Genomic DNA, 21,405 nt, shown 5'->3' with positions numbered 1-21,405 from the left:
TAATCTCCTTCGCCTGGGACAGGAGCTCAACCCCAACCTGGAGGAATCATATAAATCGGCCACAAAAGGGATGGGAAAACCATGGCCCCCCGGCTGGAACCAGACCTGGGAGGGGAGCTCGCCAGGGAGCCACTGGTGACTGGGCCTTATTCAGTGGGCTGACAATGATGTCGGGTGCAATGTCTGCTGGGTGGCAGGTCACGACTGGGACCTGGGCGTCCTGACCCTTGGCATCGCAGACTGGTCAATGGGACCCTAATTTACAAAATCTTGTATTGATGAAGACTTTAAACCAGTGATTTAGACCGTAAACTCATCAGGAAACTATTTACAGAGATGATAAATCAAGGGAAAAGTAAGGTCATTTTCTCATAAGCTCACATACAATCTGACTTCTTTTTGGAACCAGACAAGTCTGCTGGACATTACTCTTTGGATGCACAGATAATGCTTGTTAGTGGATGAATACTTTGTTGGCTTTGGTCATATCATTGGACTCAAGAAAAATATAAAACATTCTCAGCTGTTTCCTTTAGGACCAAGAAAAAGAGCAGTCACTTCACTTCTGAGGGAACATGGACCCAGCAGTGATGGATGACAGTCCCGTCTTCTCTTCGATCCATTGGTTGTAGTTGGTCACTTTGGTGTAAACGCCGGGTCGAAACGCCTTCGAGCAGCCGTCGCCCCAGCTGATCACTCCAAACAGGAAGAGCCTGTCACCGACCTCGCACGCCAGCGGCCCCCCCGAGTCTCCCTGTGGGAAACAGACGAGCACCGTTAAAGGAAATCAACACGCTGATCTGATGAAGCAGAGCCTGATCGAGTCGGGACTTGTTGTGAATACCTCGCAGGCATCTTGGCTCCAGTCGGGACGACCAGCACAAAACATGTTCTCAGTGATCATGTTTCCATAATAGTCCTTGTGTCGACACATATTGTCGGCGAGGAGGTTCACTTGAGCTTCCCGGAGGTACTGAGACTTATACCATAGACCTGGAGAGGAGACAAGCTGTTAAAACCAGACAAATACTTCACTCATGATGGGTTGTAAAATACATATAATTAGTGGTTAGATCAAGCTGATTATATTCACCTAAGTGCTACAGTTAAAGACATATTGTGTAAGACTCCTGCATTAAAATGAATGGACCTTTATTGTAGTTCAAACCCAGAGAAATCCACAAGTTCACTCAAGGGAACGGTACGTTTCATGAGGAAGGAAGTCAGCGAATGAGACCAAACTTAACATGAACAAAACTAAAATATTATCTCATCTGTGAACTTTAGTGCCTGAGTCACGTCAGATAGAAAGGTTAATAAAGTGTTTCCTCAACCTCTGACTGAACTCAGCACTCAGCAGAGACTCTGGTTCTCTCTTCTTCTTCCCCTCTCCTCTCTGTAACGTTACGTTCATGAAGTAAAGCACATTTCCCCTCCAGCTCCAGTCAGCAGTCAACATTACAGAACATAAACACCTGACAATGGAGGTCACCTCCGCGGATCACTGCTGCAGTCAGGTTAATAAACAGGAGTGAAGATAACATGAGATTTTTTGGGAACTACGGAAGGCCTAAACGGCCATGGGTCAAAAATATTATTTCCTTCGTTTAGTGTTATTAACGCTTAAGTTATTTATGTCATTATCATGAGATAACAACTGTTGTTTTCCCGATCTTTTTAGCGCTTGAAGTGATGCTTTCTTCAGCCAATGGAGACGAAGAACACTGTGTGATGAAGGCTCAGAGAAACTAGTAAGTGGCTGTTGTTTGGGATAAACCATCAAGATACAGCCAGCACTCAGAGGACTTTCCTCACCGTATTTCTCTTTCCCGTATCCAGCGATCTCACAGGTCATACCAGAATGAAGGCTCTGCTGAGGCGGCGGCAGGCAGACGGTCTTCACTGACTTACTCACCTCAGCACACTTCCCCTGTTTGGCCCTCAGCTTCAGCAGTGCTGCAAGACCGTTATCAAGGAGTTAGTGCTTTGATTACATCACAACATCAATACTGAAGCATCTAAAGATGTTCATACCGATGTCGTTGTTGAAGTTCCCCTCACTGTTGTCGAACCCTTCGTGGAGGATGATTTCCTCCACCCTGAATGTTTGCTCCATAGTCGGGTCGCTTTCATTCAGAGCATTTTTCCCCAGGACGACAGAGAAGCGGCGGCTTTTGGTGTGAGAACTGAAACAGAAGACACAAGTCAAGTCAACATGTTGTTCCTCAGCACCTGCTGCTGTTACAGTCAATGACCTCACTTCTTACCCATCAGGGAAGCAGTGGGCAGCTGTGAGGACCCAGCAGGATGAGATCAGGCTGCCCCCGCAGCGGAAAACCTTCTCCTTGGTTGCGCTGCGCCAAAATATGGCAGCGACCCACGGGTGGGATTCCACAGTGGCAACTGTTCCACCCACGATCTTCAACAGCTTTCTCCTGTTGCGCCGACCACATGTGTCTGCAGCTGGGGGATGAAACCAGGATCAGTACAGTGGGGGGGAAACGCACAACGATAGGATGTGATGAGTTCAGAAAGGAGGTGAAGTTACCTGGTTCTGGATCAGCTGGTGCAGGTGCAGGTGAAGGCTGAGCTGGAACTACAAGATTAGAGAGTTTAACGGCAATAAAACATGAACTCTGGTTTAGATTTTCTGTAAAGAGAGAACGCTCTTACTCGACTCATAGGTACACCGTGGGATACCGCAGTACTCCCACACCAGCCGCAGGTTCCTCCGCACGTAACACCACGGACGCCGTCTGTAGAACAGATTTCTGAGGAAAAACCACATCAAATCAATCAAACTATAACATGTGACATTAAAGATATTACTTGTGAATGCACATCACTCCAACACCTTGGATTTGGATTGAAACAGCAGAGGCAAAAGAGGCAATAAGTGATCGAACAGTTACCAAACTTAAACTTAGGGAAATAGGTAAGATTGTCAGGGGTCTCTGGCTCGGCAGCCTTCTCACCATGCTAAGCTGTTTCTTTTATTGTGCTGGTGCCGCTACTAATATATGATGACTACAAAGTTCATTTGGAAGTGACAGAGTTCAGCTCTGTTCACGCTTCAACATGTGGACAGGAGGAACGAGGGATCGAAGCACAGACTCTACTCTCTGTCTGGTCTTGGGCACAGAGGACTCTGGACCCAGAAAAGTTGATGCTTGTACAAAAAATAGTCTTGTGTTCGATGGTTAAACATGGAAAAGTTCATTTCAACTCCTGCGTGTTTGTAATTGTTTGCTCGTAGAAATCAAGTAAAATTTCCCGCACATAAAATTCACATCTACAATGTCTCTCACGGGAAACTCATACGTACACATGACAATAAAAAAATGAATGAAGAGGAATTTTTGAATTTGTCCTCTGGGGTTGTTTTTATGTAAATGTGCATCGATTTGAGGAGTGTCTATGGTATCCAGCCATCGTATTTATCCAACTTTACACATTCCTTGGCAGGAAACTTGCTTGAAAACGCTTCTTTCACTTAAATACAGTTTAATTTAAAATACAGGGCAAAAAGCACTTTTCTCGCAGGGAAACTTGGAACCAAATATGAAGAAGAAATCAACGGAAACCATGTTTGCCATCATGTTCATCCAACTTTCCACGTTGGATAAATAAGCTCCACATGTTTTTGTAAATGTGTCATGCAGTGTGGGACTCATCTTGGTCTTGACTTGATTAAAGGCCAAAGCAAAAATGAGTATACACAGGCTGAATATATGCCATAAAGCAGACCTACCTGCAGTAGTTGTGCCTCCCTGAATTCACATCTGCAGACAGGTACAGCTGCCTGGTGTCCGAGTCCCACTCCTCACACGTCCGTCCACTCGCTGATTTCGACACTGTGCCTTTGTAGTACAGTCCCAGCCCCTCGTAGCAGTCACCGCTGTTCACTAAAGGAACAGGACAGTATTCTGTTTAAAACTGTGAAAAAGATCAGTGCAGTTTGGTTTTTTTTAGCATTTAAGCTTCTTACCTGTTTCACATTTTTCCCCTGTGAAGCCGTCAGGACACAAACAAAACATGTGTTCCCCAGAAGTCAAGGCGGGAACGGAGGTGCCTCCATTCAGACAGACCCCACCTGGATAACAAAGGATAGGATACGTTTGATTTCATGCTCGGTGCAGCCTGGAGAGAACCAGAGAGCTGTGACGGATTCTCACCTGAGCTTTCGAAGGAGGTGGAGAACGAATCCAAAGAGGACGAAGAGGAGGAGGAAGGAAAGGAGGAAGAGAAAACAGGTAATCTGTCCCGTCCTCTGTCTCTGAAAGAGCCCTAAAAAGCACAAGGAGTCTGATAAACTCTCATGAAGATAAATGCAACATTTCAGAACAAGCAGGTAAAATAGAAATATCCTTACTGCTTCAGCTGTCCACAGAGCTGCCAGGCTGCAGATCAGAACACAGAAACTCTTCTTCATCATCATCATGTTGGATCTCTGCACAGATTGGAATCCGGACAGCAGGAACGTGCTTGCAGAGAGCTGTATGGGAACCTCCTCAGGGTTCATCGTGTTTTGACTGCTGCGTGCAGGGAGGAGGGAGAGCTGTGATTGGTCGAGGAGAGCTGGCCCACAAGATTTGATGTGAAGAAATATGTGTTTGTGGATGACTAAGAGTTGTTAATCTGCATTGTAATTCTCAGGAAGCACATCAGTAACTTTGGTATGTTGGAAGCTGGGGGTGTCAGATTGGACACACAGCTGTTTAGATGGTGAATCTGGATTAAAGTGAGCGTGGATGAATAATAAAAACCAGTGTTAATCATGTTTAGACTGTCTGGACATCATACAGCTGCAGCATGTTGGTGTCCACACCCAGTGACACCTCAGAAGGTCTCACCAGTGACGCTGCAGCAACTATTGGGAAACTGATACTAAAATACTAATAGTGATCACATGAAGAAGAAACTGTGTCAGTGTGTCAAGGGTGTGTCTTTGACATAATTTCACATGATTTAGTCATTTGGGCGCCTAAAATCCGTACGTTTGTGAGAGTGGAAAGCCAAAACAGTCGCAGTCGGTTAAGTATAGGCCTAGTATCACGGATCGAGACCATCTAATTATGTTTTTCAGTAATTTAGGTATGAATCACAAAGAAATACTTAGAAGCAGAGCTTTACATGGTTTCATTTTAAACAGGAGGCATCTTATCAGAATCCATAAAAGCACACAGACTTTGTCGTCGACAATATTTGGACTGGCAGGAAGGAACAGATTTTATCAGTGAGCAATTTAAAGGCCCTGGGAGACATCAGGGCTACAGGTGGATGTATGGAAAGTGTCCGGGACATGGACTTAATGTGCGAAAGGAGGAATAAATTGCGCGATTGAGTAAATGGCAACATAATAATATTTCTCGATTGAGTAATTTGAGTGCACATTTAAAAAAAACAAACATCCATGTCACCTCCTGGGCTCTGTACCTAGCAGCTAGTTTGGCTGTTATGGATTATGGGGGATTATGGATTATTAACATGATGTTATCATAATTAACACAATATCAATATTTCATTTTTAAATTGGCTAACACAATTATTGTCAATATCGGTATATTACAACACCCCTAATCACAGCAGAGAGATTAAAGATCCAACTTTTCACTTGTATTGTTGGTCTTATATTATCATTTAAAATGGAAAAAAAATATTTAAAAAATATTTTTATTAAAGTATTTTCACTAGTGGTCTCAGACTCTTGGACCCTACTGTATTCAAACTAAAGTAATAAAACAAAGATTATTGATGTAATTTGCATTTAATTCACTGGATGTCACTGTTGCTCTCTGAACATCAGAGCTCAGTTATCCTGATTGTACCTGAAGTTTCATATATGGTCCATCTGCTGTCTGATGAGGAGACTAGCAAACAAACAAACAAACAAACAAACAAACAAACCACTGAAAACAAATAATGATGATGAGGTAATGTGAAGATGATGATGATGATGATGATGATGATGATGATGATGAAGAGTTTTCAGTCTTCACACCTGCACCTGGATCAGTCTGAGGTTTTATGTTAATGAAGGCAGTTTCATCCAATGAAGCGCGAATGAGAGCAAATATGTACATTAGGATCCCGGAAGTGACCGAGTTTGGATCCTGCTTGGCTTGTGCTACCTTTACGGGCCGTCGGAATTATAAAAGCTCTTGAACATAACATGACTTAAAAACATGGGAAAGACAGATCTGTTAACACTGTTATAGCAGCATATTGTTAGCAGGAGAAGTAACTTCATTTAAATCACAATGGTTTATAAAACAAAAGCCTGTAATTCATGTTTTAATAAATATCTTCTGACTTCCACGTAATTTTTATTGAATTTTTTATTGAATTTTTGTAATAACTTATTTTATTGAACTGTTTATACTTAATTTGCGTGATTGCATTTAATTTTGTTTCTGGATTATGTTTACATTTAAATTTTTCCCTATGTAAAGCACTTTGTGACTTTATTTTGAAAGGTACTACATGAAAAAAGTGTATAATTAATTTGTTGTGATGGTCACTGTCCAAAAATATGTTAGTGTTTTGTTTGTTTGATATAGGGTGAGGGTCTACAGGCCCATATTTTAAAATTAAATCATATCAAAATTATAATTAACACTTTTTTATAATAATAAAGTGCTTTACAACACAAACAAAAAAACACAACAAAAAAATACACAGTATTATAGGCCTATGAATAAGCAGACATGCATAGGGAATAAAAGAGCAATAAAACTTATAACAATGGCTGAATACAACCACAAAAACACCGATAATAAAACGTAAAAAAACAATGTGTAAACTAAAAAAGAAAACATTCTTGGCCTACATTCGCTGGAGGCTGTAGTTTCCGAGCCGCTCCTGAAGGCGTCAGGAGCGCAGCGGCTGTCAGCGTTGGATGAGGACGGAGATTATCCTCCTTTACTGCGACTCAGTGTTAACACGGATCCACACAGGCAGGAGGTGCTTTGTGACACAAAATGGGAAACGCCGACACCAAACTTCACTTCAGGAAGGCGGTGATCCAGCTCACAACCAAAACTCAGGTCGGTTTATTTAAAGTAAACACCGTTAAATGACAGAGACGAGCGTGGAGCGCGTCGGTCGTGCGTTTGTGGTTTTAATTCTGGCTGTGGAGATAAAGTTGGAGTGCCAGATGGTAGCCTGAACTGCAGCCCAGATGACATGAAAGAGGAGAGAGAGAAAAGAAAACACAGCAGTCAGTTTACATGGATGATTTTCAGACAAAATACAAAGACATCACTTGAAATATTTAGATTTTATTTTAATATTTGTGCTGTTAAAGTCACTGAAAACAGCAATTATGGTCTTCTGTTTCCACTTCTTCCAGTTTCTTGCATATTTAGCGAAATCATCCTTTAATAACATGAACATGAAACATGTTGAATTTAATTGTGTTTCTAGCAGGGAGCAGAAATGTGTTGGCCTAACAGGTGCATTTAAGGTGGAACTAACTAGATACAGTAGAGTTGAATCTACAAGGTTACTGAGCCTGTTTCAGTACTGTGTGTTGGTTAAAACTGCAACAGTTAGTCCATTATTAGATTAATGTATGAGCAGATGGTTAAATTGATTTACAAGCAAACTGTTTTATAATCATCGATCATTTGAACCAATTTTTAAGCAAAAATACTTTTTTTACAGTCGGGTCAAAAAGTCTGAGACAGCAAATTTGATATTACTGTTGTCATCACAGGTGATGACAGACGTTTAACAATATGAGTGTAAAGTAAAATCTTTAAAAAATGTCCATGAAATCAGAATATCTTAGTATTTTGTATGTAGTCAAGCTGGCATGGACTCCACAAGTTTGTCCAATACATGTCAAAGCTTTGCAAGAAGTACCTGAAGACCAAAGAAGACCAAGGAGTCCTGACTGCCATTGACTTTCCTCCACAGTCACCTGACCTCAACCCTTCTGCCTTAATGACAGCATACACACAAGCTGGCATGGACTCCACAAGTTTGTGCAAAACACCTTAAAGCTTTGACAGAGCTACCTGAAGTCCAAAGAAGACCAAGGAGTCCTGTCTGCCATGGACCTTCCTCCACAGTCACCGAAACAACCCTTTTTCTGTAATGACAACATGTACTCCGGCTGGCATGGACTCCACAAGTTTGTGCAAAACACCTTAAAGCTTTGACAGAGCTACCTGAAGTCCAAAGAAGACCAAGGAGTCCTGACTGCCATGGACCTTCCTCCACAGTCACTGAAACACAACCCTTTTTCTGTAATGACAACATGTACTCCGGCTGGCATGGACTCCACAAATTTGTGCAAATCACCACGTGTTGGACAAACTTGTGGAGTCCATGCCAACTTGGCCACATACCAAATACTAAGATATTCTGATTTCATGGACATTTTTCATAAAAATCAACTCTTCACTTGAGTTGTTAAGTTGATGTTGTGATGATGTTTTTCACAATTTTCTGACATTTTATAACAAAAAATAATTAATCGGTGAATGAAGAAAATAACTGAAACAACAGTTCAGTTGTACTGACCTGTTTTGTCCTCTCCGGCAGCCCGTAGAGGCCACAGACGATGCCTTCTGGGATCAGTTCTGGGCCGACTCCTCCACCACCATCCAGGACGTCTTCGCTCTAGTGCCGGCAGCTGAGATCCGAGCCGTCAGAGAGGAGTCTCCGTCCAACCTGGCAACCCTCTGCTACAAGGTAACCTGCAGTAATGATGTTAGAGGCTGTTTAGTCAGTTGAAGAAGATGCACTTTGATCTTTATATAAATTAAAAGCAATTAAAGCCTTCCTCTAAATTAGTGCAGTAAAATGTGCAATATTTCCCTCTGAAATGTAGTGAAGTAAACATATAAAGTAGCATAAAATTGAAATACTCAGGTAAAGCGGCTCATGATGGTACTAAAGTACTACAGCACTTGAGTAAATGTACTTAGTTACCTTCCACCAGTGTCTTCGCTCCATCCTGGATACAGTCAGAGTCGGAGGAATGCTGCTGTTTGTTGTTCCCACACTTTAAACGTGACACACATCAGTGTTTGTAAAGGTCAGATTCTACAAATTCCTGCAACAAGGAACAGATCTGTAGTTCAAAAGCACGAGTTCAGAGTCGTAACTGTCTTTATTCATTGTTTGATCAGATGTTTTCTGATTGATTGAACCCCTTTTTCCATGTCAGTGGAGGTCTTTTAGAGCTCCATTTGTTCAGACGACTTTTACCATTTGAGAGTTTTGGCTTCTTTTGTTGAACGAGAAGGGATGTCAAAAAAAATATTGTTTTGCGACTAAAACTCAATAATATATCTGCACTAGTATAGAAAATATTCAAACAATACCCTGGTCTATGGCGGTTTTGCGGAGCCTTGATTGTGCAGCTGCTTTAAGTGGGCCAGTGTTGGATGGCCTTGAGGTTTGATTTTTGATAAAAAAGAAAATTGAAAATTGAAAATCATGAAACACTGTTTCTGCTGTGTGGATCTGTGGAATCCCTGAGAGGCAAGTGGAGAAAAAATAAAGGAAGATTACAAAAAGTTATTTACTTTTTCCTCATAAACAAAAGAACGAAAACAATTTATTAAATAGATCATCTGAAGGCTTTTATTTAAGGAAAAGATGTTCACACTCTTCTCTTGACTGACTTCAGTAGGAGTTTGATTTACCAACTGGCTCTGCTGCTGGTAGCGCTCTCCTGCTGGTGATCTGACTGGTTGAAGCTTGCCCGTGACAGGGCCTGCCCTTCTCCAAACTAGCGGCACATTTCCACACGGCACATCAGGATATTCTCATGTCTGTATGTTCAATATGAAGCTACAATAAGCAGGCGATTAGCTTAGCTTAGCATAAAGACTGGAAATGAGGGGAAAAGATTAGCCCAGCTAAGAAAAATATAACTGTTTAGAGGCAACCAGTTTTGCCTTTCTTTCCCCATTTAGTAGCTTTAAGGTTGAAGGTCTTAAACTCTTCTTCATGTGTGTTTTTGTCCTCAGGCGGTGGAGAGGTTGGTCCAGGCTGCAGACTCCGGCTGCCCCTCGGAGAAACAGCGCCAGATCGTCCTGAACTGCGTCCGCCTGCTCACCCGCATCCTGCCCTACATCTTCGAGGACGCCGACTGGAGAGGCTTCTTCTGGTCCACGGTGCCTGGCGCCGGCAGAGCGGGGGTAACGCCTCCGACACACAATCTGTTACAGGAAGTGTTCTGGAGAGAGGCCACAAACACTCTGCTGACAACCTGATGTAGCGTCTGCTCTCTCTGGTGTTTGAAAGAGTTTCTGGTGCTGTAAGAGGAAGCAGTGATTCTGTTTCTACGCGTCAACCAACCTCAGTGTGTGTACCGATATACACGACCTGGAAGCGATTTATTCAAGCTCTCATTATCTAAATTACTGTTTTAATCTTTTATTAACAGGAAGTTGTTCCCTGACAGTTACTGGCAGAGCAATTATCAGTTTAATGTCAAAACACTGGCTAATTACATAACCATGTTTACAAAGCCTTTGGCAGAAAAAGAAGAAAAAAATCAAAGAAAGTAAATTTTTTTGTAGGATCAGTTCACCAAATTGTCAAAGGTATAAAACAGTAAAAACAGTCTTGGTGTGTTTCAAAGAAAAACAAGCCAAGTGCCATGCTAACTATTAAAACGATCGTGTTAGGAGGGAAAGTGTTTACCAAGTTTGACATTTTAGTTTGGCAAAAACATCATAACTCAATGTCCACTGTAGCTTTTTCCAAAGGCACCCTGTGGAGGTTTCGACCACTAGTAGCACCATGGAGCACTTTGTGGCCCCAGACAAGTGCCAAGGTTTTATGCTTCTTGGTGGCCGCAACTCAACAAGGGATGTAGCAAAAGGCAGCGAAGAAGAAGACTTAATATTGATGAGTCTGCTTTGTACATGATGATATAATGAGAAAGGAAACGCTTTTGGCCATATGTGTTAGACCTCAAGGATTCACGAAATGTGTTGTTGAATCAGCAAGAAAAAAATATTTTTACAGCAAATTTTACAGACATCAGTCACAAAATGCTTCACAGTCAAAGAAATACAATCGAACAAAATCAAAATACATAAACAAAAATAAAACTTCAGGGAAAATAAACAAGGTAATGTGTACTAATATAAAAGATAATATTAAAGCTAAACTAACAATGACTGTAAACGAGACACGAAAAAATCTTAATTTCCTTCTTAATAAGTTTTCCTTCAAACTAATTCAGAGATGAATAAAAGCTCGGCTGTCTGAGACGACTGCACCATGCGCTGTGTTTGAAACATCAGACGGAGGAACTGTATCCTCCTGCAGACAGTCTGGAGACTTTAATCTGTCAGCAGCTCTGCAGCCATCAGACGATCTGAGGCCCCAGTTAAAATCTACACCGGTTAGAAGTGATGGTGCTGTCTGAGACTGTAGCCGCTGCTGTTGATGCTGTCGAGGTCACTGTCCGAAAACAACCCCCTCCCTCCCTCCCTCCCTGCTCTCCCCCCTCCTCCCCCTCCTGACGGCAGCTGGTTCTCTGGTTACCTGGTCGGCAGGGGACCCACAGTCCAAACACTGCCCATATTGTATCCCCCCCTCCTCCTGGCCAGTGGTTGAATTAAGGAGGGATTGAATGTCCCTTAATTAAAGTGTGGGACTGAGGTGAAGTGCAGTTTGTAGCTGTATGAATTCAGTTTGTGATTCTGCAGCGGGATGCTGTTACTGACATGATTTAAAGAAAACAGAGGAACTGTGTATTTATAGATAATCCATGACATTTTTATTTGTATGCAGTATAAATAAACTCATCTCTGTAGGTGTGGACACAAAAATGTAAACATCTGTTGAATTATATCAAATGACGATGCTGCAGATGTCGGTAAACATGAAGCTGGCTTGGCTCATACCAGCATCTCTAAATTAAAATTGAATTATTAATATTGAATACGTAAGTAGAATAACTTGAATGCGAGAGAGTCACTTTCTGGATTCACATGATGCACATCTGTGACGTCTCCTAACTCGTCTCTTTGTCCTCCAGCGTCTGGACGAAGACGACGGTGAGGATGAAGCGCGGCCGCTGGCTGAGTCTCTGCTGCTGGCCGTCGCTGACCTGCTCTTCTGTCCAGACTTCACTGCTCAGAGTCACAAGAAGAGCAGCGCGGTGAGTCCTCTGCCTCCTACGTTACACTGACATTCAGCTGCGGCCTCATTATCCCAGAGTGCAGCTGGACACAAACACCTGCCAATATTCAGTATTTAATTACAGATTTGCCAGAGCATGGCCTCGGGTTCATTCAGTGACGTTTCTGCAGCACAGCTAGTGCTGCTTAAAGGTCGACTAGTGTGGATCCAGGAGGACGACTGAGCAGGCCGAGGAATCGCCAAGTCCCATAAGTGTCGTTTTATCAGGAATAAACCTGAACTGAACCTTTTGAAGGTCTTGTTTGACCTAGAAGTAGAAGTCTTTACCAGGAAGTGAAAGCTCAAATAGAAAGTGTTCTGTGAGGACGTTCATGCTTCACGGGTCACCGAGGTGAGAACAAACGACAGCCGCTGGTCATTTTCCACCTGCCGCCATCACAACCTCGCTCACGCTCCAGTGACTTTAACGTCTCTTCGGAACGATCCAATGATGGAGGGGGTTAGGGCCTGCAGGGCAGCCATTTTGTGTCACCTCCCTGCTCTCCAGCACCACGTATGTTTGCTCAACTGGGTTAAGAAGTGTCCACCCTGCTCTCCGCAGCCCAGTAGACAAACATGGCCACTCCTCCCTCTCTCCTCTCTCCGTCTCATGTGGAGTAACTCATTAACTCGAGCTACTGACTGAGGAGATTGTGTGAGGGAGATAACAGATCTAACTGGTACCGCCGCAGGGTACTTAACAGAGACCTGCCGCACCGGACTGACACTGCTGTAGCCTAAAGGCAACAGCTAAGCAAACACTGAGCTGAAGAAGGTTGTTTTTCTTCTTATGTGGGAAGACTGTTGGAAGATTAGCTTGAAACTTTTGGAAATACTTATTTGCGTTTTTTGAGAGAGGTAGATGAGATATCAGCCTCGTGTCGGTGCGAGATACAGAGCTGGAGTCAGGTGGTAGTTAGCCTAGCTTAGCATAAACACTGGAGGCACTGATAAATGTGTGTCACGGCCCGGTGCCCTCTGCTGTCAGTTTGCTCATGAAGATTGCAATGGCAGCACCTCGTCAGATCTGTTCATGAAGCTGTAGTTATCTGTGCTGATGTGTCACACACACACACACGCACACGCACACGCACGCACACACACACACACACACACACACACACCGTCAGCTTAGTCCACTTGTTGAATCACATGGTAGAAGTGGGTGTGAACACAGTCGAATGTGTCTCTAATCGTTATATAAGCAGACTGTGAGTGTTGAGTCTCAGTTTATAAAGGCAGTCGGTAATTGTAGACTGATAATCCTCAGTTTAACCAGTCAGTCAGGACTCAGTTCACCTTAAAACCCTCCTGTTTGTTTTTCAGCTGATAACATTAAGTTTCTGGGTGTAATTTACCTCCATCGACTTCTCACAGAGAGGACTTTCACTGGCCTTCACCTTAGTTTTAAATCATACTAAAGCAGTGAATAATTACATTTTTATCATTGGTTGTTCAAACAAGGAAGGAGATATTAAAAGCCTTCATTATCATGGCTAAAAAAAAAAAAAAAAAGCCTGTCTCTCTTCCTCAGGATGCAGCTGAGGACATTCAGTCCATCGACAGCTGTGAGTACATCTGGGAGGCGGGGGTGGGCTTCGCTCAGACACCTCCTCTAAACTACGTCCACGACATCAACAGGTAAGACTGAACTCTAGATTAACTTTGTGGTGCGGATCCAGATCCAGTAGTGCCTTCATTACCAGGATCATTTGACCGCACCATTTTCTGACTAAACACATTTTTGGGAGGGATTTGGACAACATTTATTTTTTTATTTTTCTACTGTAAAATGTACGTACGTTTCCTGGACTTCCCATGTGGATGATATCTTCATCTTGTGTACTTGGTTGTTCAGGACGGAGCTGCTGAAGCTGCTCCTCACCTGTTTCTCTGAAGCCATGTATCTTCCTCCGTCCTCTGAGAGAAAAAACCTCAACCCCTGGGTCTCTTTCTTCTGCTCCACAGAGAACAGGTAACACACACACACACACACACACTGCAGAACCTATGCGGAAGATCCAGGTAATTTTACAGCTGGGATGGGACCCAGGAACTTTTGGCTTCATGTGCCACTGACCAACTTTTCATAATAATGAATAGGACCCAGCCTTCATCACTTGATCCAGATGTTCCTTGTTATATCCATGACAAACCCTCACCAAGTAGATAAGATGAGGGATGTAGCCTGAGAGGCAAAACACAGGGCTGAAAACACCCACGAAGCACTTGATCAACACTCGCTGCTGCTCATTGATCTGATTCCTCAGAGTCAGTAAAATGTTCAGAGAGACGATCATAAAGAAGGGGACAGAAATAGGCCTGTGAACAATGTCTGCTGTGCATTGACCTACACTGTGGGACATGACATGTCCCCTCTGAAGAGCCCTTCACTGCTCTGAACACTTGGAAAACTGATAGGCCTCCATGTGTGAAACATACATTCAGCGCCGGCTGACCTCGACCCGTCTTTGACTCCTCAGACACGCCCTGCCTCTCTTCACCTCCCTGCTCAACGTGGTGTGCGCCTACGACCCCGTCGGCTACGGCTTCCCCTACAACCACCTGCTGTTCTCCGACCACCGGGAGCTGCTGGTGGAGCAGGCGGTCCAGATCCTCATCGTCACCCTGGAGCACGAGGCCGGGTCGGCCGCCGGCGCCGCCCTGCAGGCCCTGGACGGCTCTGCATCTCCGTCGGCTGAGGAGGAGCAGGAGGTAAGAGGGAGATGAAGGGATCAATTTTTAATTTAAAATAAAAAACAGTGATTCTGACTTTAAAATATCTCTTTTTTTCAGTCAGCTGGACCTGAAAACCTCTTTGTGAATTACCTCTCCAGGATACACAGAGAAGAGGTAAACACAGCTGACCAGTAACCCCTGAACAGGATGGTACTTCAGGATGTTTGAATGTGTTTTCATTGTTCATCAGGACTTGAGCTTCATCCTCAAAGGTCTGGCTCGGCTGCTCAACAACCCTCTGGTCCAGACGTACCTGCCTCGTTCCGCCAAGAAGATCCAGTTCCACCAGGAGCTGCTGATCCTCTTCTGGAAGTTCTGTGACTTCAACAAGGTGTGGAGCTCGAGCTAAGGATGGCGTTGAAAAGAAGATCTACCGGCTTTATTTTAAAATACAGTCACTGAGTACACCATATTCAAAATCTGAAAACTCAAACAAATGCCTCTGTAGTTTTTATGTGTGGGGGAGTTAAAAGCTGAACTCTGTGTGTTTTTAGAAATTCCTCTTCTTTGTGCTGAAGAGCAGCGATGTGTTGGACATGCTGGTTCCCATCCTCTTCAACCTGAACGATGCCCGAGCAGATCAGTGTGAGTCAGAGCCGCCCTCCGCGCTGCGTGTGGGAAGATTAAATATGATGCATGTGTATTAAGTGCTAACACGCCGGGATCATTATTAAAACCCTCTGCTAAAGCTCTTTCTGTTGGTGTGTGCCTGCAGCTCGCGTCGGCCTCATGCACATCGGCGTGTTCATCCTGCTGCTGTTAAGCGGAGAGAGAAACTTCGGCGTTCGTCTGAACAAACCGTTCACCCTGCGCGTCCCGATGGACATTCCCGTTTTCACAGGAACCCACGCTGACCTGCTCATCGTGGTAAGAGGTTATCGGTGGTGAAAACATCCTCGCCAACTCTCATGATTTTCCCCAGAGACCCTCCCTGTTTTTCATTCACTCCCTCCTGTGCTCCTGTTTGCCACCATCAAGATGCTGACAAACATGAGGCAGTGGCATGTGTAGACTCTCTAAAGGGAAAGGGCAAAATATATATGGATGCATGAAACTGATAATTATTAGTTTATGCCACTAAATTCACCCCAGGTAGTTTCCAAAATGTTACATGCTAAACATCAGCATCCAGATTTTACTCTGAAAGGGTTCTTTTAATCAAAGTATTCCATTAAACCATTTAAAAGACTTTTTCCATTTCCATTTTTTTAGTAGAGTTTATCCTTGACTAAACTGAGAGTCCAAGGGTAGATGTTTTTGGCTAGTTTGTGATTTGGAGTTATATAATTCAAAATTTACTTGCTGAGCACATCTGAGGCTGACAAAGGGAACAGCTTCCACAGATTAAATCTGAGGTCTTTCTTCAAAAGCCCGACTATCACATCAATTTTCTGTTTTTTGTGTTCAGATCTTCCACAAAATCGTTACCAGTGGACACCAGCGCCTCCACCCTCTGTTTGACTGCCTGCTCACAGTCATAGTGAACAGTGAGTGTGACATGACACGGGACATGTTGCCATCTGGTGGCTAAAAAGAAGAAGTGCAGAGTGTTTTTGAAGTCTCTGTGGGATTCTGTGACTCTGTTTCCTGTCTTTTTTTCCTGCAGTTTCTCCATATCTGAAGAGTCTGTCCATGGTGGCGGCGAACAAGCTGCTCCACCTCCTGGAGGCCTTCTCCACCCCCTGGTTCCTCTTCTCCTCACCCCAGAACCACCACCTGGTCTTCTTCCTGCTGGAGGTCTTCAACAACATCATCCAGTATCAGTTTGACGGTGAGAACACAGATGTGAACTCAGGTCAAATCAAACAAATACGCTCCCAGCCTCTACCAACGACTGAATCTCCCTCACAGGGAACTGCAACCTCGTGTACGCCATCATCCGGAAGCGGAACGTTTTCCACCAGCTGGCCAACCTGCCGTCCGACGCGGCGTCTATTCAGAAGGCCCTGCAGAGGAAGAAGAAGTCTGGGATCTCCAGATCGAACTCTATAGAGACAGAGTCCATGGAGGGCTCCAGACCGGCTGTACCTGCTGAGCCGGGCACACTCAAAGCCAGCTTAGAGGCCACTCCAGGTAGGAAGTTAGAGTACAATAAACACTGAAAGTTTCACCAACACTTGCTCATATCCCTGGGTGTTTGTCAGCTCCAGCTCTGATCGTTTGTCATGAAGACACCCGGGTGAACACGCTAATGTTTGCCCCTTGTCCGGTGCGATGCTATGAAGCTGGGCTTGTTAATACTTTTTCCATCCGCCTCTGTTCAAGCAGCGCTCCGAGTTGAGCTTGAAAGAGTGACTGAAGTAAGAGATATTAAAAAAGTGGCCACTGGAGTGGCTTCCGAGCCTGTCAGCCGCCTGGTCGCTACTGCACATGTGCAACTCTCAGCAGAGATGAGAAAGGAGCGAGATGTCTCACTGGTTACTGCTGCCATCATCAGCTCTGGTAAAAAACAATGTGTCTGACTCAGAATGTTGTTGATTAAGACTTTTTAAACCGACTTCAGTGTCTTCTGGAAGTGTTCTGATGAGGTAAATGATCTGATGCTTTCTACTGTTCCTGTTTTTCCGGCGCGTTTGTGATGACGAACGTGACACACAAGGGAAAAAAAACAGAAAGGCAAACTTGTCTCCTGTAAACCTTTTATTCAGTAAGAAGGGAACAAGAGGAGACAGAGGAAACAAGATACAACCTTCTCAGAGCTGTCGTTCCAGCCTACAGGGGGAGAAGATTTTATGCTGAAAAGATCTTTTTTCTTCTCTTGTGACCTTCAGGCATTGATAAGATAACAGAAAAGGCTCAGGTGAGTGAGGACGGCACCATGATCGCTGTGCCACATTCAGACTCTGCACAGACGACGGCTGACTGCGGCGCTGCAGCCGGAGGCAGCGACACGGAGTCCAACTCAGAGAGAGACCACGAGGTAACGACCCCTCACATCACCGATGTGCTCACCACGTTTTTATCTTTCTGCTGTTAAAGTGATTTATTCTGTCGTCAGGTGTATCAGGCAGAGTCAGAAGCAGCGAGGAGTCGACTGTCCAGCGTGTCGTCATCAGCAGCCTGGAGCCCGAATCCAGACTGGGTATGTAGTCTTTTTCACTGTTTTTCACTCTTTTGGTCTTATCTGGTTGTTTTGGCGTTGTTATTGTAATTTTAATATTATAGAAAATGTAACAGTATAACAGTGTTAAAAACACACTTCATTTGCTGCGTTACTATCACATCGTAAAACCTAACACACACAGAACAGCTCATGTGCTCCTCCTCCCTCTGTTACCTGTGTGTCTCAGGTGTTGTCATGGAAAGCGAAGCTTCCTCTTCAGACCATCATGCGGCTGTTACAAGTCCTGGTCCCTCAGGTGGAGAAGATTTGCATCGACAAGTAAGACATTTTTTAACTTTAAACCCTGAAGTAAATGGATTATATGACCTTTTTGGTGTCGTATCTTCCTGTTGTGTTGTCTTTTTTTTGCATCTGTGGAGCACTTTGCGTTGCCAGTTCAGTCACGGTGACTCTTTATGCTCATACTACATCTGCTGATGGGCGGCTGAAGCCTTGTGAAGCTTCAGGGCTTCAGACTGAGCACAGCGCCCTCTGGTGGTTTGTAAAGCTTAAAACCACCACCACACCTCGCTATTTATAGCGTCAGTCTCATAATCTCATGCAATAAAACAATAAAAGCCTGAGATGCCTGCATGTTATTAAATCTGTTTCTTCCACATTGTGCCACATTAAATACAGATGTAACTGTACACTATTTTACTATAAACTGTCCAAAAAGCCTCGACATAAAAATATATTTTGCTGAAACAAAACATTAATGTATCTTTTGGTGCAGCTTAGTCCACCATATTCATTAAAGTGAGAGTGATATTGATCAAAGATATTGATAAAAAAGATGTGATATTCCTCACTGGACACAATTTCCGGCACACTTTATTGAAACGGTGCCGTCACAGGAGTGAAACTGGCTTCGGAGCTTCGTTATCTGTTTTTATTGTGTTAATATTAAAACTGCCTCTGCTGCTGCCGGGAATATAAAAGAAATCCCCGCCCTTTGTGCTCCATTCTCCTAGTAACAACGTCTCTGACACCAGATGTTTGGATTGGCAACTATTAAAACTTTAAATAGAATCTAAAGGTGTGTAAAATCTGGGCTGCAACAAACATTTATTTTCGTTAGGTACAGCCTCAATGTTCTCCGTTTGTCTTCTGAACTCCTCACCACATATGAACCCCTGGAAGACATTGTCAACAAACTCTCAGGGATGTCAAACTCATTTTAGTTCATGAGCCACATGCAGTCCAAGTTGATCTCAAGTGGGCCAGATCAGAAAAAAACATAATAAGTCATAAATCACCTCTGAATTTCTCTCTTTCATTTAGTACATACTGAAAACATTCACAGATGATGATAAAAGATTTATTCAGGAAACATAACTTTGGTCCGATTAAGTGTTGTTGTCGTCCTCAGGGGTTTGACAGACGAGTCAGAAATCCTCAAGTTCCTTCAGCACGGCACGCTCGTCGGCCTCCTGCCCGTCCCTCATCCCATCCTCATCAGGAAGTACCAGGCCAACGCCGGCACGGCCATGTGGTTCCGCACCTACATGTGGGGAGTCATCTACCTACGGTAAACACGCCACACCTGTTTACTTTACTTGTTATGTGTATGTATCTGAATAATAACAAGGAAGCAGTCGGTAGATTAACGTGTAAAAACAAACATTTATTTCAAACCAGCTCGACGAGTGTTGAGTAACGATCGCCTGTCACGGCTTTAGTTTTAACAATGACCTGTTTTTTCTCTCTGATTCGTCTTTGTAGCAACGTGGATCCTCCGATCTGGTACGACACGGACATCAGGCTCTTCGAGATCCAGAGGATTTAAAACAGCTGTTTTTTCACAGAAGATCTACCGTCTGGTTCCCCTCCCTCACACCTGAGCTGTGATCAGAGGAAGTGATGATCGTCAATCTTCCTGCCAACCTCCAGGATTCAGACAAATATGTGTGGAGTAGAAGAAATGCCAAATTGTCATTAAATGGGAGAATAGATGTGACATTAATTGAATATTAATCTATTCGCTCTGCCAAAATATAATTAGTAGTTGGAAGGGAAGTTTTTTGCACATGTTTGTGATGTTTGTTCAAACACACTCGACACTTTCTGTTTGTCTTTTAAACTCCTCGCCAAATATGAACTGCTGGAAGTCACAGAGGATCAGCAGACTGAAGGAAACTGTTGTGCTGAGGCCTTTCACACTGAGCTGAAAGGGAACTGAAGAGTGACTGCTAATGTAAATACAGTGTGTTATATGCTGAATTAAAAACTGTTCAGACCGGTTTGAGCTCTGAGGAAGTTCTTTATTGTGAAGCATTTTTACTGAAACGCACTATGTGGCCAAAAGTATGTGGACACCTGAACCTCTCATTCCACAATGATGGGCATTAATCGCTGCTCCATCAGCCTCGACTCCTCTGGTTTCTGTCCGTCCTCCAGATGTTGATCCTGCTGCAAAGATTCCCATTCAGCCTGTGTTGTAAACCCAAAGTCACCCATACAAATAGTAGATGAGTAGAAGTCGTAACGTATGTGACATTGAATATACTTTATTATTAAAAGTACAGGTAAAAGTACATTAAAGATATAACCGATATTCAGCCTTTTTTGGATTCTATAAATCTGTTTTTTTATCCAGTTGCAGATAAAGTAAGTTTATGAAGTGCTCCTTTGCTGATGCAGCATGTACCTGCAAAATAAGTAGTTATAAAGTTATTAAATTAATGTAGTGGGGCAAAAAGTACAATATTCACTCACAGAAATGTAGTTGAGTAGAAGTATAAAGTAACAGAAAATGGATATACTCACTCAAGTAAAGTATCAGTACCTCAAAACTGTACTTAAGTACTTGAGTACTGAGTTTAGATTATATCATTTCAGACCCTGAGTTTATTGTAAGAGATAGTTTATAAACAGATTATTACAGCATTTTAAACATTTTAAGGGCTGTAAATTTGGTAGTGATCAGGTTTGGAATCATTTACCACCCAAAAAAATACAATTAAAATAAATACTTTCCAGCACAATTTCAGCTTTAATTTCTACATATTGAAATGTTGTAGTTTTGTTTCCCATCTTTTTAACTAGTCATATTCTTTCACACAAAACTGGGAAAAAAGCTGACTTTGTGCACGGGGACACAGCTACGTTCCAGTACCCATATTACCAAGTCATTTAGTATGCCAGAAAACATTTAGACTGTACCAGTACACAGTATGTCAAATGCAGTATGCCTAAAACAGCAGGATGTATTACTGCATCTGGTCGCATTTTGCAGCATGCAAGGCAGCGTGCTTTTCTGGCTATTCTCACCCACAATCCTCTGCACAGCGGATAAAACTCTACATCGACCGAGCACAGACAGATGACATCTTGACAGTATGTACTTTGTGAGGTCAGCTGCAGTATGCACAAAGGTAAAAAAGTATGTGGAATGCAGCTTTTGT

General features: G+C 43.3%; 2 protein-coding genes across 3 annotated transcripts; one reads left to right on the top strand and one right to left on the bottom strand.

The window, feature by feature from the left end:
• Positions 1–559: 559 nt before the first annotated feature.
• plaub (plasminogen activator, urokinase b) lies at positions 560–4,522 on the bottom strand. Its single transcript, XM_073489179.1, has 11 exons — positions 4,373–4,522; positions 4,176–4,287; positions 3,989–4,093; positions 3,752–3,905; positions 2,674–2,771; positions 2,549–2,590; positions 2,268–2,463; positions 2,035–2,186; positions 1,816–1,956; positions 845–993; positions 560–754 (listed from the first exon to the last, which is right to left on the bottom strand). The coding sequence occupies exons 1-11, from the start codon at positions 4,520–4,522 to the stop codon at positions 560–562; spliced, it is 1,494 nt and encodes a 497-aa protein (XP_073345280.1).
• A 2,400-nt stretch (positions 4,523–6,922) lies between these two features.
• On the top strand, positions 6,923–20,241 carry hid1b (HID1 domain containing b). 2 transcript variants are annotated; one of them, XM_073490241.1, is made up of 20 exons: positions 6,923–7,046; positions 8,551–8,700; positions 9,987–10,157; positions 12,014–12,136; positions 13,691–13,797; positions 14,015–14,131; positions 14,640–14,871; positions 14,953–15,009; positions 15,086–15,226; positions 15,390–15,480; positions 15,611–15,762; positions 16,304–16,382; positions 16,502–16,666; positions 16,747–16,968; positions 17,164–17,337; positions 17,667–17,815; positions 17,894–17,977; positions 18,186–18,277; positions 19,371–19,529; positions 19,724–20,241. In XM_073490241.1, the coding sequence occupies exons 1-20, from the start codon at positions 6,981–6,983 to the stop codon at positions 19,785–19,787; spliced, it is 2,595 nt and encodes an 864-aa protein (XP_073346342.1). In that variant the 5' UTR covers positions 6,923–6,980; the 3' UTR covers positions 19,788–20,241. The 2 variants fall into 2 exon arrangements, with proteins under 2 accessions (XP_073346342.1, XP_073346343.1); XM_073490242.1 differs by lacking the exon at positions 17,164–17,337.
• Positions 20,242–21,405: the final 1,164 nt, after the last annotated feature.

The sequence above is a fragment of the Pagrus major genome, chromosome 20, assembly GCF_040436345.1.
Source record: "Pagrus major chromosome 20, Pma_NU_1.0".
Taxonomy (NCBI): domain Eukaryota; kingdom Metazoa; phylum Chordata; class Actinopteri; order Spariformes; family Sparidae; genus Pagrus; species Pagrus major.
The sequence above is the reverse complement of the archived record's forward strand: the minus strand, read 5'-3'. Positions and strand labels throughout refer to the sequence as shown.